Raw genomic sequence first — 18117 nt, forward strand, 5'->3', positions numbered from 1 at the left:
ATATTTTCACCAAACAATGATATCAAAAACTTAAAGGTCAAAGGTACCAGAAGGTCACAAGTTCAAATCCAATGAGAAATAAAAATCCCCTTGTGGCCACGGAGGTTTAAATGCGGTGACCCCGGGCTATTTGTAAAGCAGGTGGTCGCCCTGGAATTAATCGGCTCGCATAGCGAGTTGGATATCCAGGGAAAAAGAAACTCAAAAATAAGTAGAAACCATTAATTTTGGATTTTTTTCTTTTTGTTTTAGACAACGTTCTAAAAAATTTGATTAAACTTTTTATGTATTTGGAGTATTAATTATGTAATGTGTATTGCAACTCTGTATTATATGAACCATCGAACTTCAATTTTATTTGAACTTTTGATTTATAGGTATTTTGATGCAACTGATTGTATATTTCAATAGCTGTTAAGTACAATCATATGCGATACAGTTTGAAAAAAAAGCTCAAACTACATATTTTGTTTGGTTTGTGACTCTAAATCGCACCGCGAAGAACCCTATTAGATAATGAAGAAAACAGATAAACCATTAGAAGTAATAGTAGTGTTCTACAAGGCTCATATTCGGGACCTCACGCCATTTGAAAACATTAAGTAATTGATTCCAACAAGTAAAGGCTTGTTATAAACTTAGGTTGAGATCAATCAGATATGGTAAGTTGTCTTTACTTCAACAGTTAAAAGTGCCTACTAGATTATTGCTTCGACAACACTTAATCATATGGATTCCTAGGTTATATGGCAGCTGGATTTGTTTTGAAGCATCGTGTAACACCTAAGATTTTGTAATTTAATTACTTTTGGATTATAATCATGTTTTTATTTAAGAAAGTGTCTTCTATTGTCTTGATGATAGGTTTAAGTGTTAGTAAGAAGCCTAGCGAGTTAATATCTGAAAAGAGCAAGAGAATGAAGAATTCACGCTTCTGTGTGGGAGATGAGACCCTAAAGTCGTGAGCCACGGTCGCATGTGATGTACCATAAGTGGCGAGCCTTGCATGGCTTCCGCAACCTTGCACCGCGAGGCTAAGGTTGCGAGCCATGGTCGCAAGAAAACTCAATGGTGCTAACTTTGGACGCGAGAGACCCTGTTGCCGTGACCCTAGGGTCGCGAGCCATGGTCGCAAGAAAACTCAATGGTGCTAACTTTGGACGCAAGAGACCCTGTTGTCGTGACCTTAGGGTCACGAACCATAGTCGTGGGATTCCTTAGTGCGTAAAGGGGTGATTCACTGGGGTTGGTTCATTTATTCCTCAACTCTCATTCTCCCTTACTCTCTCCTCGTTTACTCCGAAACCGAGAGCATTAAAAGCTTCATATTGGTGATCTTGGAGGTAGGTAAGGGCATTTAGTGCATAAGTTTCGAGGGTTGATGCTTGGAACTTCAAGATCTCATCTTTCTCACCATTTGCTACGTTTTTAGGTTTTCTATAAAACCTAGTATTGTAAGTTTATCCTACAATCTTACAAAAGTACATACATGTTAAAGACTGTATTTTAGATCCTTAAATCTCTCATATAAAGTATTTATCATTTGACTGATTTTGGACCAACTAGGTTAAATTTAGGGTTTTCAGAACTTTAAGATTTTTGATGAAATAAGTGTGGGGATTGATATTACTTTTACATGGAAAGATGATATCTTCAAGTTATGATGGGTTCTGGAACCAAAGTGTGAAAATGGTCTTACCATGGATTTTGTCTATAAAATGGAGATTTTAACCACTTGTTGATTATGGTTTGTTATATCTAGAAGGTTAAATACGTTAGACCATAACACAAGGGATCAATAGGAATAAAAGTCGGTTTTATATGATATAAATGGGAAGATATTCCCGAATTATAACATGAAATAGACAGTGGGTCTTCATAGACAATAATGTGTGGACTCTTGGAGTCGGGCATCAGACATTGATCAATATAATGTAATTTCTATGTGAGCAAGCTTAATTAGAATTTTGGATATCCCAAGGGTATAGACCTAGTGTGATTGAACTTGGTGACCCCGCAAGCAAAAGACTTGGAGTAGTTGAGCTTGTTAACTCATTAAACTATAGACCATGAGTGGTTGATCTTAATGAATGTTAATTCGTATGTGATGCTTAACTTGGATATATGGCTTACTTTTGTATTCCATCACTATCAATGATAAATCGGGTCTCCTTCGTCATCGTAAGATATATATTGTGCCCTTCCAAGGGCAAGATTGGTTTAAATGAATGAATTGATTTGATGAAAGCTATGTTTTCGATATTTATGCTTTATGGCTTCATTCTTTAACTGTTTGAGCTTACTAGGCGTAAGCCTAATTTTTTTTTTTTTAAATGACATGTATATTAGGATCTTAATATAGAGGGGCCACTAACACTTGAGCAGAGTGATGATTGCCGATAGAGACATTTTTGAGTCATCATTTTTTGAAGGACAATTGGAGTTAGGGGTTGTTTGTTTACTTTTTAATAGTTCCATTAAGAGGTAGATTTTGAATCATTAAGAGGTGAATCTTGTTTGACAAAAAAAAAAAACTGCTTCTTAATGATTCTATTACTCTTTGAATGATTTTGTATCTTAGGGCTCCCTTAACCATTAAACGCTCTGATTTCATCGTAAACAATTACCAAACAATTATATTTCATTTTGTACTATATCATGAGAGCCTCTTAATCATTCTGCACCGAACCATTCACCAACTGCCAAACAGCCCCCTTACTTATGGTAGATTCTTTTGTAGTGACATTTGATCGTAATCTAAATCTAGAATTGGTTTAGATTAGTAGGTTGTTAGTTACTATCCATTATTTTAATGTAAACTCTTGTATAATTTTTCCATTATTAGGTGATTTTATTTAACTACGTATTTATTCAGTCTTATCATACGGTTTAAATTGGTTCCTATTTTAGGGGTGTTACACTTTTATACCCTTAATTTTATCATAACCCTAGACAGTAGTCTGGGGCTAAGGGATACCCACAACTACATACTGATTAAAGTTTTTTTGGCTATAAATATCCAAACACGCCACCGTTTTGAGAGACAAAACCCTAGACCTCACACACATCAGACTAAACAAGACGATAGTTTGCCCATTTATTGTTCTATTGCAAATCGATTTTACGTTTATTTTTCAACGCTTTATATCTAAGACCAAAAGTATAGGGCCAACTACTACAAGTACGGTGATATCAATGCTACGAGTACATCTATACTACTAGAGTCTTCAATGGTATATTTAGGACGCTAAGTGTTCTTTCTTCTTCGTCTGAAAGTAAGATATAGGTATAGTCATGTCTATTACATTTTTACCCTCGAGCCGTCTATGATTGCTATATATTTACGAAGTAAATGAATTAAAGTATGTTCTTTTATTTTTTAAATATTAAATAAATTATGTTGTCTGATTTAATAAATACTTAAGAAAGGATCTAATATAGATATTTTTAAATAAAGAAATTGACCAAAATAACCAATCAGGCTATAACCACATTTTCAACAAACTGATCGAAATAGCTGAAGATCAGGCAAAGCATAACCCACTTTTATTTTTATTAACTTGGATATTCAACCCGCTATGCGAGTTGACTAATCCCAGGACGACCACCTGCTTTGCAAATAGCCCGGAGTCATCGCATTTGAACATCTGTGGCCACAAGGGGGTTTTTATTCAGCATAACCCACTTTTTAATATATTATTCAGAAATAGTAGATATTGCGTAAGCGCTACTTGCGTAATGTTTACTTTTTTGCTTGTCCATGTAGAATTTGTTTGCAACATAGACATTACGCAAGTAGCACAAAGCAAGTTACGTAATGTCTACTTTTTCTGACTCTTACATTAAAAAAGTGGGTTATGCAAGTTACGTAAGTGTTACTTGCGTAATCTTCAATTATTTCGATCAATTTATCAAAAAAATGGTTATAAAACAAAAAGAGGGATCAAATCGACAATCTTGAACAACAATAATTTTAAATATCCTTCAACAATAATGATATTATAATTTTTTAGGGTAGTATCCTAATACCACGAGAAAAACCTTAAAACACCAAAAAAAACCAAATCTGGTAGGTTTATTAACACATAAAAAAAACAACTTTAACCACAGTAAAAAAAAACACCAAATTTATGGATCCCGCATTAAAGTAAATACTAAATATTAAATGAAATTTATTTAAAATTTAAATAAATAACCAAATCAAGATGAATGGTAGGCCTAGGTTTTCTGAAATTTCTGCCGTGTGAATAGTATCCTCCAAATGTGGAGGTCGTCTCACTTTCTCTCTTTAATGAATGACAATTTTTTTTTACAGTTTTACGGTCCGATTAAAGAAGGTAAAATGTCAAATTTGGGTCTTTATACCACAATTAGAGATGCTCTAATATAGGCCAATGCATCTAAAATTGTGCAATTTTTATTACCACATAAGAATTGTAGATGGATGTAAATTACTATTGAGCATGTTGACCAAGTCAAAACTTATAAAGTCAAATGTCATAAAATATAATTATTTAGATAAAAAGATGACTGTCGATAATTTTAATCGATTGTAAACAAAATTTGTGTTTTATGGATGTTAATGTCAAAGCGTATATTTTAGTTTGTTCATTGTTTTAAGCCAGATAAAAAAAATATTATTACTGTAATGTATTATGTAGTAAAAACGGTTATAGATTATTTTGTTAAAATATATAATATTTATATATGACAAATACAACAAATAAACTCACACATCATCCTTATCTTTGGTGAAGTTTGAATGTCATGACCTCCTAGGAGGCTAAAAACTGTGATATCATTAGGCTAAAAACCTTTTGGTTGGTTATAGATCGTTTATTACGAGGAAAAGTCTATAATGAGTTGTTGGAATTCGAAATAAAAAGGAAAAAGAAACCTTTTAAAGATTGCATAAAGTAAGAAACATGTTTTTATTTATTTTAATATTAAACATGTTTTTGTCAAAATATTGGACCATCCGAAATCCGGTCTTCATCTTGGCTATATGACTTATGGTATGTTTTTGGTGTCAATCTAACTTAGGGATTGTCTGTTTACCTCTTAATAGTTTCATTAAGATGCAAACGCTGAATCGTTAAGAGGTGATTCTTGTTTGACAAAAAAAAAAGTTTGTCTCTTAATGGTTCCAAAACCCTCTGAATGAATTTGAATCATGGGCCTCCGTTAACCATTCAGCGTCATGATTTCGTTGTAAATAGTTAACAAACAATTATATTTCATTTTTGCACTATATCGTGAGAGTCTTTTAATCATTCTGCACCAGACCATTCAACAGTTTTCAAACAATCCCTTATCTTCAATTAGTCTTTACTTCTACTGAAAGCACTTTGCTCGGACTAGACTGTACCAGAAAAGAGGACTTAAAGATAGTTACAACGGAATTCCTATTTAGAAGGATGATTGGATATTCAAATTACAAGATGTTTTTCGGATACACCAAAACTGGATCCTCCTTTAATTTTCGATCTTGGACCGTCAGATCCTATATAAATCTAACATCTCGAATCCTCTTTGTAAAAGTTCGATACATGCATAAAGTACATTCTTAACACACTTTAAGTATTTAATCAGATATTATATTATCTTATCTTTAATCTGAATATCTGAGTCTAACAATTGCCATATTATGCATTTAATTACGACCAATAAATAACTTGTTTGGTATTATTTTAAATGAATCTGTTTGTAAAACCCAACAACTAAATTAAATATATTTTCAACTTTATAAACTAATTCATAATCGACTGATAAAAATGTTCAAATGCGAAATAAATGTTAAAGCCTATTAATACAGCAAAATACTCCATAAAACTAATAATCAACACAATACTTTTCTTCCTTTCAAAACCACACAATTTCATAAAATAAATTAAAAATATAAATATTTTACACTGCATTGCACAAATTTCTCGATTAATAGCATAAATTTATGTATATGTTCATCAATAAATGTTAAAATATTAAAAAAAAAAAAAGTTAACACGATTGATTAAAGTCGAAAAATCGTATAAAAATTAGGAGTTGATTGGAGGAATGTAAGAAACGATTTGGACAACCGATTACATTCAAGTTTTAATCTCAAACCAACTCATAAATTACAGTTTATAAGGGAATTGAATGAGTCTAACTCATTAATGTTGATATGGTGTTTCTCTTCAATTAAGATTGATCAAAAAAGAAAAAAAAGATCCTTTGTTATTAGAGGTGGCAAAAAATGACCAAACCCGTTAACCCATTCCCAATCCAAAATTAGCAGGCTGGGTAGAGATTTTCAGCTCATTTAAATAAATGGGTTAACCCGCCCAACCCATTAAATAAATGGGTTGGGTTAGGTTGAATTATTTGACCTGTTTCTAACACATTTAAAATATTATATAATTTTACTTTATTCTTAATATTATATCTAGTATTTTAATTTTTTTATTTTGTTTTATTCTTAATTAAAAATCCTACATTCGTGAGATGAAAGTCCAAATTCCAATCTCCTCCATTACTCTCAATCATCATGAAACCCTAAAAAAACCTTTTAGTCTATTACTCCATGGTCGCCTCCAAAGTCCAATCCTACTCTTCCAAGTCTGTTGTCCGGCTCTCGCCCTCTCGATCTCGACTCTCTCTCCGTGTAACGTTTTTCTTTCTCTCGGCTCTCTCTCCGTCCAGCATTTGTCTAATTGTCTCCCTCTCGGGTTTCTCTCCTTTTTTTATTTAAAATGTTAAAATTAAATGAGTCAACCCACGTTCAACCAATTTATTTAACAGGTTGAGTTAAGAAAATCGTAAACAGATCAACACACTGTCAACCCATTTAGGTAACAAGTTGGGTTGAGTTGAAAATTCCCAACCTATTTAATTAAATAGATTGGGTTGAGATCTTCAACTTGTTTGCGACCCCTACTTGTTATCCTTTCTATCATTACTTTAATTATTACCAGAACCCAATCCAATGATCAAATTTCTCAATTTTATTTCTAAAAATAAATTGTATCAATCATGAAATAAAATACTTGTATTAAATTATAATATTTTATTTTATATTTAAAAATAAAAAAAAATAAAAAAATAATGATTATATTGGGGAATAGGTTTAATTTCTATATATTGCTGGCCGTAAAAATTATGGAGGACAACGACGGATCATCCTTAATAGTTAAGACACCAGTGTCGGATTCGGTCCCCGCCCTACCACCGTATACCCCTCTCCCTCTCTCTAAACACCAAAAAGGCATCTTATCTATATCATCATGTAGTCATGGTCATAATACAAGTAGAATTGAATTGAAACTTGTGGACCGAACAGAAAAAACGTTGCTTTCCCTCTACTCCAAATGCTTTGATGATGAAGTAAATCCCTAAAAATTCCACCATAGATATGCACCTTCATCCGCCATTGAAGCTGCTGCAACATCCATCCACCCTCTTTTCTTTTGCTTCTTTTTTGTGGGTGCAAAGTCAGAGGTTTTTGATTAAAGAAAGAGAAAGAGAAAGGTGAACGTCTTTTCTCTGCCGCGGAAAGTGGGAAAGTACCATTTTGACAGTTCGTTTCTTCCGTCATTTTCCGTCAGCGCTGCTTTTAATTTTTTTCAGTTTTCCACCTCCACTTGAATTGTGATTTTGCTTCCTACAATCGTTTTCATCGGAATATTTGCTTCTGTGGCTTCGTCTTTCTTCGCTTTTTTTTTGTATTTTGATGGAGAAACGTGAAGAAATGGGTGTGGACTCGTTTCAATTCGGTGAAGAAATTCAGAGCTTGATGTCGGTTGTACAACCGCCGGAGGCCGGCAATTCGTTCACGGCTCTACTTGAACTCCCGCCGAATCAGGCCGTGAAGCTCTTACACTCCCCCGAGGAAACCACACCTAATATTTTCCCCTCGGTGTTTGCCGTCATCGAAACGGACAATTCACTGGACACAACGAGCTCAATTCGCCCGAATTCGAGCCCTAATAACTGCAATTTGGTGAAACAAGAACCTATTGATTCCTATTCCTTACATAATTCATCACCTATGCAGTCAGATCCGATAATCTCGAAATCAGCGAAGCGTAAGGAACGAGAAAAGAAGGTTTGTGACTTCCTTCATCACTTCTACAATCTGGTGTTCCAATTTCCGGTAATTGAGTTCTAATTCCATCAATCTACCGTGAAAATTTAGGTTAAATCATCAGCCAAGAAGAGCAAAAACGTCGCCGATGAGACAGACGGCGAGAAGCTGCCGTACGTCCATGTTCGTGCTCGGCGGGGTCAAGCAACAGACAGCCATAGCTTAGCAGAACGAGTAATCGTCATAATTAGTCCAAATAATCATGTTTAGTTAACATTAACCTTATTTTATTCACAAATGAATAATTTACTTTTCCAACTAATTTGGCAGGCAAGAAGAGAGAAAATCAATGCTAGGATGAAGCTCCTTCAAGAACTGGTCCCTGGTTGTAATAAGGTTAGCTTCAAGAACTGGTACTTGCATTGATCACTTGTACTGTACAAATGGGTAATGCATGTCTACATTGCTTTTCTCATTTTATAATCAATCTGATTAGCATTAGGCTTTCTTGATTAAGGGTTTGAATAAAATACCGATAATATCCTCGATTTGTTCTTCTCTTTGCATAGCAGGACAGGGGTATGGATGCAATGTAACTTGCTATTTGGTTTCCCTTGAGATTGAGGGTTCATGGTTTTAGTCTCAGGAAGCGAATAGCGCAAGATTTATGTAGTCGTAGTCTGCATAAATCTTTAGAGGGTATTCCCTACGAAGTCTTACACCCACATTTAACTCGAATTTTATTAGGCGTTTCAGCTTAACACCCTTGCGGACATAAACCAAGACAAGACAAACCAAACAAGCCTGGTATAACTTGTGGGATTAGCTCAACTGGCAATAAGGATTGGGTCATGCCATCCTCCTCGAAAGTCGCCTGTTCGAGTCCTGCAAAGCCACTGGGAATTTTCCCTCAAGGTCCCCTGGTATTAGTCGATGTGCGCTCAAGCTGGTCTGGACACCCATGGTAACAAAAATTAAAAAAACGAGCCCAGTATATTCCAGTCTGATTATGGGGGGTGGGATGTGCGCAGACCTGTTCTCTACCATTTGGTCATGAGTTCTAGAAATTAAGCTTCGATTTTAAGTAGTGAGAACATGTCTACTCTTGCTTCACTTGGTTGTGTGTGTGTGTTTTCTGTGACATTTGTTCTTTTCTGAAGTTATTGAAGTTATGGGCATGTTTATGGTTGCCTGCACTCCATTGTGCCGGGTGCGATGATTAAGGTCACTTGACCACAATACCTTGCTTTTAGTGAGTCGGGTGCAATGATTAGGGTCCCAAGGGAGAATGCTTAATTCAACGTGTCTTTGAACTTGAGAAAATTGGTTCATCCCTATTCCTAATGAATAGTCGAAAAAAGTGTTTGATATTTGTCGATAATGAAAGTATCGAACTATATTTGTCTTGCAGATTTCAGGTACAGCAATGGTGCTTGACGAGATTATCAATCATGTACAATGCCTGCAACGTCAAGTGGAGGTTAATTCTATACAATCTTCATATCTATTTGCACCCAACATGAAAAATGTTTAAATGTTCTCTTCTTATGAGCACTCTTGTTTGGAAGACGTCTCGATGATGTAAGAAAAACAAGATCCAAAAAAATTTGGTCCTAGGGGTGTGTTTGGTACACGTGGCATGAAAGAACAAAAACTTGTTGGCCCACGTTTGGAACGAGAACAGACTTGACCAGACAGAGACTGACATCTTTGTGCAACCAAAATATAGGTGGAACAAAAATCACGGAGATAGGACAAGATTGGTAAATTATTAAACTACCCATGTAAAATTAAAACCCTAAAACCTTTAACAATTCTTTCACTTCAGTCCTGCCCGCTACCCAACGCACCCTTAATTATGAAACTTGTCTTGGACAGTCTGTGTTAAAGATTGGGATGGTTATAAAACAAAAGAGGAAGTTTAGCCTCTTACCAATTTCATAAATATAGAAAACTCTATTTCTTGGTTATGGTACAACACTGGCAGTTGAGTTAAAAATATAACCCTATGTCAAAAACATATTCATTGTCTAACGATTTTCTCACCCAGAGTTGTCATAATTACCTCCGTTTCCAATGGCTTACGTCATTTGTTTTTCTGCAGTTCTTATCAATGAGACTGGCTGCTGTCCACCCGAGTATCGATATCAACCTTGAGAACATGTTCTCTGCAGAGGTAACGGTTACGGAGTCCTTTTGCCTATTTATATGCAATTTCACATGGATTCCTCTCAGGTTTTTACTTGTATAAAAGTGTTCATACCTTCTTTCTGGTTATCAGCATCTGTAAACAAATGCATATAAGTTCCCTTAGAAAATGAAGTTAATGAACGTCTGTCATAATTTCCCTAAACTTACCGTAGAAAAATATCTTGGAAGGACAGGGTTTATGAGAATATGGGAATAAGTTGGCATCGAAAATTGGTCCCCGCCCATGTCAGTATTCGACAACTTCATCAATTAGTTTCAGTTTGAGGGTAGAAATTGCAACCAGCATATTTACTCTTGTGGGTCTGCACATTCAAGCCACTGTTTCATTTGGGTACTATGCAATTCATGGTAGGCATATATAAAGAAAGCCATTAATGTGGTTATGTAGGTGGCTCGTCCTTTGTCTTGGGACAAAGGTGACATCTTTTGGATCAATGGCCCATCGGCATCTGGGTTACCCGTAGATATAGATAATAAAAAATTGAGGAACACCCTAATAACCATTCATCTCTACGGTATGCATATGTGCATATAAAGCAAGAAACATGCACAGAAAATAGGAAACATTTTCAATTACTTTACTTTTATGCACATGTGTATGCTGTACAGAACGGTTATCAAGTGTTACCCAATTTTCAATTTTTTGTGGTTTTCTTTCTAACATGAGTCTCTCTCTCTATATACTTGAAACAAGGAAAAGGGGGATAACCTTTGTATGAATTCGTTTTAGCCTTTGATGTTTTGCAGAGTGGGTCACTTATGGACTGTAATTTCGGTGGCCTGGTTTCATCGGTAGATGGACAACTGAATGGAAGCAGCCACCACCAGCAGCAGCTATGGCACACTGATGCGCTACCTCCCCAGCCGTTATGGGGTGGGGAAGAGGTCACCCCTAACTTCATCACACCAGAAAACTCTCTTCTAAGTTACGACTCTTCTGGCAATTCAGGTAAAATTATCTGAAAGGACATTTACAAAACTAAATGGAAACAAGTGTAGAAAATCCTCTAGAGCTTATTGAAAAAGGCTAGCTCTAGCTCATGGTTAACTAACTAAACTTAGTTTTTCAATAAGCTCAACAAAGAAGGTAACTTATGATATATAGTGCGTGTTCGTTTTGTGCAGGTTGTTTACATACGAACCAGCTGAAAATGGAGTTATGAAGACGGGATTCGGGTGAGTGGTAGGGTAGGGAGCATTGTATATATGGGAAGAAGAAAGTTATGGATAGAATATAGCAGCAGAGTAAGTTAGAGAGAGAAGAAGAAGGAGGAGGAGGTTGCTGAATGATTGATAAGTAGGCTTAGAAATGCATCCAGATTTGAGTATATATAATTATATATGAATGATATATCATATTATATATGAGTTTGGAGTCTGTGTCTGTCCATGTAGCACTTCTCCATTCTGAGGTTCAGCCAGTCTTGTGCCCTACTTACACCATTCATGCCATTCATTTATGCTCTTCTTCAACATTTGTTCATTATAACCACAAGGGTGGTGTCTGATTGGTTTAAGTTTGGCTCTAAAGGTCAAAAGTATCAGGAGGTCTCAAGTTCAAATCYAAGGAGGAATAAAAATCTCCTTGTGGTCACGGATATTCAAATACGGTGACTCCGGAGTATCTGCAAAGCATGTGGTTGTCCTGAGATTAGTCGGCTCACATAGCGAGTTTGATATCCAAGTTGTTAATAAAAAAAATGCAAAAATTGAAAAGAAACATCAAATGCATCACATCAAGTGTGATGTCTTTTGGGACAAAGTATCGGAGTTGATAGCGCACAAACAATTGTGGGTTTTTTGATGTTTTTTGATAGATACATGGAACCTTCCAAGTCCACCAAATTCACGTTCATATCATAACTTTTATGTTTTCGGAACAATAAATCAACGAGAATCTTGAACTGTTTTAAATTATGATACCATTCGATCATAACAGATGATATAATATATTTTTAACAAAATCATGATGACTCAATTAGTTAGTTGTTAGTTTTTCGGTAGAAAAGGCTCGGTTATATTCCTTAAACCCAATAAAAAGGTAAAAAACAAGTATTTTAACACTAACAATATTTATACCCAAAGCAAAACGATTGATAAACGAACACCACCATCTTAAATTTCTATCATAAATATAGAATTTAAAAATATAGAGAAACATAATTTTTTTAGTAAACTACGATTTTAGTCTTTCTGGTTTTAAAATTATAATTTTTCATCCTTATGGTTTGTATTTTATTGTTATTTTCGTCCTTAAGACAATGTTTATTAAAAATCCTCCATTTAATCTAGGGGTATTATAGTCTTTTTGATTTTTTTGATTTTTGGTTTATTTAATATACTTTTTGGTTTCGCTTTTAGTATTTTAGTATTGTTTTTTTTAATAAAACTATATATTTTTTATAAAAGAATTAATACATAAAAAGTTATATTATTTTGTAACTTTTTATGATAAAATAATTAAATATTTTTCATACAATTTGTTTTTTCATATTTTTTTGGTCATTATAATTTTACTTTCTTATTAGTTCGACTATTGCCACTAACTTAATTCGAATTCAAGCTGTTGATTTATCTTTTCGGATCTGTATTTAAACAAACATGTCATATAAAAAAGTTAATTGAACACTTTATTTTAAAAAATGTTCTAAAAAGACGTCTAAAATACTTTATAAACTTATTGTAACATTTGTATATAAGACATACATTTTTTTGGTATAACTGAATGACTTATGATACCAAAAAATTATATAGGTCTTATTAATAAAATTACATACAATTGTTTGATAAAAATAGTTAATTGTTTGTACCTATGAAAAATATAATACTTTGTTATTTAATTAAGAAAAAAGACGTAAAATACTTTAACGTAAAAAGTACTTAAATGATTTACACTTGAACAATGGTAGTAGCAGGGATCGCACTCATAAGAAGCTAAAATTTTAATGACAAATAAATCAAAACTATAAGGGTACTCACGCAATACAATGATATAAATCTCGATTTTAATGTTTATTGTTTATTCTTTGTCTCTATCGATATAATACGATTTTATATGAGTTTGAGAAAACGGTTATGTTTTTATTTTTAAATGAAATATAAATTTGAAGATAACATAAATTTTATGTGGTTTTGATGTAACTTCTTTAATTCAATTTTTATTATTATAATTTAATTTAGATTTAATAACAAAGTAATTTATTTTTGGTTTAATAATATAAATTTTTATAAAAATAATAATTAAGTATATTATTAGAATTCAATAATTATTCTAATTATATTTTAGTTTTTTAATATTTAAAATTAAATGTTTATTCTCTATTTGATTATGTTTATTTAAAGTTAGTTATACGAATTCAAACATGAAGCTTTAATAAGTTGTACTCACGCACAATTTACTTGTAATCTTGAATTTTAAATAATATGCATCAATAAACAGTACTTCATGCATAAAAAATGATTTTTAAGAGTTTTTGTCAAATGTTTTATAATATAGTATAGATATATCAAAAAAGTATGTTTTTATTTTTACAAAATACAAATTACATCATTATAATCTTCTCGTAAATACGTTTAAGATGAATTTTATTTAACTCTCCAAACCACAAACCAAACTTTAATGACGATTTAGAAAATTTTGCAAACCGAGCTGTTTGGCAGCACGTGATCAAACCGGACCACAAAAAAAGGGGGTCTGGTCTGACAGATTTAAACGGTTTGGGCCTTTGATGAACTTTAAACTTAGAAAAAACATACATCTATATTGAAAATGAAATTTCTACCAATATAACATTATTAATAAAAGATATATATATATATATATATATATCTCTGTAACTAAAAAACATCGATCAAATTGAAAATATGTTAAGCAAATCAACTAATAATCGTTGGAATTTTGGACAAATATTGAGCAAGTCGAAAGATGATTTGGAAATTTAGATTGATTTTTGACGAACTTTAGAATTTTATCAGTTCAGTCTAGACATAACGTCTTAGACAAACTTTTTTAATTGCCATAAAGTTGAATTTGTAACATGAAAACTAAATATAACTAATATATGCGTATTTTTGGCGGTCGGTTCGGTACAGATCGTTAAAAAAATGTTTAAACAACAGATTTGACTAAACTGAATGGTTCGACAATTTTACAAACCAGACCAGACCGGAACGGAACGAACCACCAGATTACTAAAACCGTTAAAAACGATCCAGATTAACTTAATTTGACGAGTTTAAACAGTCCAATGACTTTTTTAAACACCTCTACTTTATAACTTTAATAATCGATGCCAACATGACAATTCTCTCTATTCACGAAAGTAATTTTAGGGGCTGTTTGACAATTGTTGAATGATTTGGTGCTGAATGATTAAGTGACTCCCATGATATAGTGCAAAATGAAATATAATTGTTTGGTAATTGTGTACAATAAAATTAGAGGGCTCTTGATGGTTAAGGGAGATCCATGAAACAAAATCATTCAGAGGGTTAGAACCACTAAGAGACAGACTTTTTTTTAACAAATAAGATTCACCTCTTAACGGTTCAGTGATTGTATTTTAATAAAACTATTAAGAGGTAAATAAACAACCCATAAATTCTTTTGGATGATTAGATATTTATTTTAAAACACATATTGAAATGCATCCAAACCCAATCAATTCGAAATACGTATCCAATTTTAAAAACTTTGATGGATAAGGCATAAGACTATACGTTCACCAAACCAATCCGGCTACCGTCGCCGGGATCGGAAAAATGGCAATTTCTTTCCATTCTTTCTGTATTCAATCATCTACTATGATCTTCATTCTGTGGAGTATAATCATTCAATCGGAATCGTACACTTCATCATCCATCCGTCTTCCTCGATCTCAATCTAGATCTCCGCCTGTTACTATCTTCGTCACCGAATATGGCGCCACCGGCGATGGCGTTCACTACGACACTGGACCTATTCAGTCCGCAATCGATGCCTGCTCGTTAGCGGGTGGCGGTCGTGTCGTTTTCCCGCCGGGGAATTACTTGACGGCGACGGTGTTTCTGAAGTCTAGAGTGGTGTTGGAGGTGCAGAAGAACGCGACCGTATTGGGAGGGACAAGGCTGGAGGATTATCCGGCGGAGCAGAGCAGGTGGTATGTGGTGGTGGCGGAGGATGCGGAGGACGTTGGGATCACTGGCGGCGGCGAGATCAATGGTCAAGGGTTGGAGTTTGTGGTGAAGTTTGACGAGAGGAAGAATGTGATGGTGAGCTGGAATCAGACCGGGGCTTGTACCGGCGATGAGTGTAGGCCACGACTGGTTGGGTTCATCAGATCTAAAAATGTTAGGGTTTGGGATATTCATTTGACCGAGCCTGCTTATTGGTGGTTCGTTCTCACTCTCTCTCTCTCTCGGAAACACGCAATCGATCTCCATTAACACACACAAACACATACTAGACCTGAGAACACACATTCAAGTAGTCAAAATTGATGCATAAACCGAAGAAATTTTGAAACAAGTTGTACAATTGGTACTGTATTGATCTTCAAATAAGTTTACAATGTTCTTAACTTCTAATTCAGGATGTTGTGATTACAGCTTGCATTTGGTACAATGTGATAACACATACATTCATGATATGTCGATCTACGGAGATTTCAATACCCCAAACAATGATGGAATCGACATAGACGATTCAAACAACACTGTCATCACAAGATGCAGCATCAACACCGGAGATGATGCCATCTGCCCAAAGACATACGATGGCCCTCTGTACAATCTCACCGCCACAGATTCTTGGATTCGCACAAAATCTTCCGCTATCAAATTTGGAAGTGCTAGTTGGTTCGAATTCAAAGACCTTCTCTTCAATAATATCACGATAGTAGACTCTCATCGAGGACTTGGACTACAAATACGTGATGGAGGTATGAACATCACTACCCATGTTATGAATAATCACTTGGTAACACAAAACACGCACTTCAACATCAACCAAACCAAAACTACATTGTATATACCACTCAGATTAGGGTCTGAAAAAGGTAGGATGTATCTCCTGAGTTTTACCACAAAAGGTAGAAAAGCTGCTTCCGCAAAGACCCCAACTTTCGAAAAAGTTTTATCCAATTTAAGGATGAGATTCAAATAAAACATGGGGGGAGGAGCGCATTGGAATTGCCCGATCTTTACACATTAAATTTCGATACTTGGGTTAGATTGTTGTATTTACACCTGATGCGCTTTGATTTGCAATGGTGCGAGTATGTTGCACTCATATTTCGTATTTTTGATGATGACAATTTTGCGTACCCGTTTAGGTGTTTTCTAATTTGTTGTTTTCTTGTATGACAGGAAACGTAAGAGACGTAACTTTTTCAAACATAAACATAACTACGAGATACTATGATCCGTCATGGTGGGGTCGGGCCGAGCCGATTTACGTGACAACATGCCCAAGAGATGACACTTCAAAAACCGGCACAATCTCCAACTTACTTTTTGTTAACATCACGGCGACATCAGAAAATGGGATTTTCTTGTCGGGGTCAAAAAACGGAAACCTTAGGAATTTAAAGTTCTTGAATGTGAACCTTAATTACAAACGATGGACTAATTATGCCGATGGGTTGGTTGATTATAGACCGGGATGTCAAGGTTTGGTGAACCGTAGCTCGGCAGGGATCATGATGGAACACATCGAAGGTTTGGAGGTCAAGAATGTAAATATGAGATGGTTAGGGGACCGCGTACGACGATGGAATAATCCTTTGGAGTTTAGGCCATCAAATGTTGATAACGTTTCTTTGTTGAATTTTCACTCGGGTTCGTACGATGAGTAGATATGTCGAAAAACGATTCATTCTTTAAGTGTAGGTATGTGTTTTTATGCGTGAGAAATAATGAACCCATTTCCTGCTCGTTTATTTTGACATGGATTGCTTCGACATCTACATTTAACGAGTTCTATTATGCTTGTAATTGTAAACGTCAATATTTACGAGCTAAATACCCTGTTCTCGTAAAATCTTTTAAAAAAATAGATGAATGCCGATTTGGAAACGTGACTTCCATGAAGGTCGTTTAATTAAATAGACCCACTATTTTTGTTCAGATGTATAAGATCTTTGGCCAATAGTACTATATATTGTTTGTATTTTAAAACTGTGAGATCAGATGTGGACAAAACTGATGATACGTTGATTGGGGAGGTGAACAAATATTGCCTTATAAGGGACTGTATGCCTCTTTATGAGACACGTTTTGAAACCGTGAGTTCAGGTATAGACATACGTATAATATCTAGTATGATTGACGATGAAATAAAACCAAATAAACCCAATAAATCTCCATCTGATGTTGGGTCTGAATAGGATAAGATATATGTAATCTTTTCTCTATTGAAAGAATAAAGAGGCTGTTTTCATGAAAGCCTTCGGTTTGTCAAATCTTTTGTCATAAAAACATGATGTTTTGTACTTAGATTTCCTTACCAAAATAACCATCCATAATTATGAATTTTTATTTTTAACCCTATTTTTAAAAAATATCACAAAATAGCAATGGATTACTCATTAAGTACCGTTGGTGCTTACAAGGGTTTTTTTTGCAAATAATAAAAGTTCTGATTTTCTTATTTAAAAAACACACACACATATATATACTATCTTATAAAGCATTTGGCTAAAACTCTTAAAAACTCTTAAACCCGTTCATCTCTAAACGATTTCATCTCATATATGAATTCGTGTAACTAACTGCAGATAAACACAATCAAATACATGATATATATATATCTCATTTTAAATATAAAAAATCTAAACTATAATTAGTATAATCATTAAATTCTAACA

At 34.3% G+C, this 18117-nt stretch overlaps 2 protein-coding genes across 2 annotated transcripts; both read left to right on the top strand.

Annotated features, from left to right (window-relative positions):
* The first annotated feature begins 7230 nt into the window (after positions 1-7230).
* On the top strand, positions 7231-11720 carry LOC112513822 (transcription factor bHLH48-like). The gene is made up of 7 exons (XM_025120190.1): positions 7231-8083; positions 8174-8296; positions 8393-8458; positions 9474-9542; positions 10167-10238; positions 11021-11222; positions 11399-11720. Exons 1-7 carry the CDS (start codon positions 7709-7711, stop codon positions 11434-11436), a joined length of 945 nt encoding a protein of 314 aa, XP_024975958.1. The 5' UTR covers positions 7231-7708; the 3' UTR covers positions 11437-11720.
* Positions 11721-15015: 3295 nt separating this feature from the next.
* On the top strand, positions 15016-17219 carry LOC112513190 (exo-poly-alpha-D-galacturonosidase). The gene is made up of 3 exons (XM_025119371.1): positions 15016-15645; positions 15860-16191; positions 16619-17219. The coding sequence occupies exons 1-3, from the start codon at positions 15035-15037 to the stop codon at positions 17104-17106; spliced, it is 1431 nt and encodes a 476-aa protein (XP_024975139.1). The 5' UTR covers positions 15016-15034; the 3' UTR covers positions 17107-17219.
* Positions 17220-18117: the final 898 nt, after the last annotated feature.

Source organism: Cynara cardunculus, assembly GCF_001531365.2.
Source record: "Cynara cardunculus var. scolymus isolate 2C chromosome LG 5, CcrdV1, whole genome shotgun sequence".
In the NCBI taxonomy this organism is placed as follows: domain Eukaryota; kingdom Viridiplantae; phylum Streptophyta; class Magnoliopsida; order Asterales; family Asteraceae; genus Cynara; species Cynara cardunculus.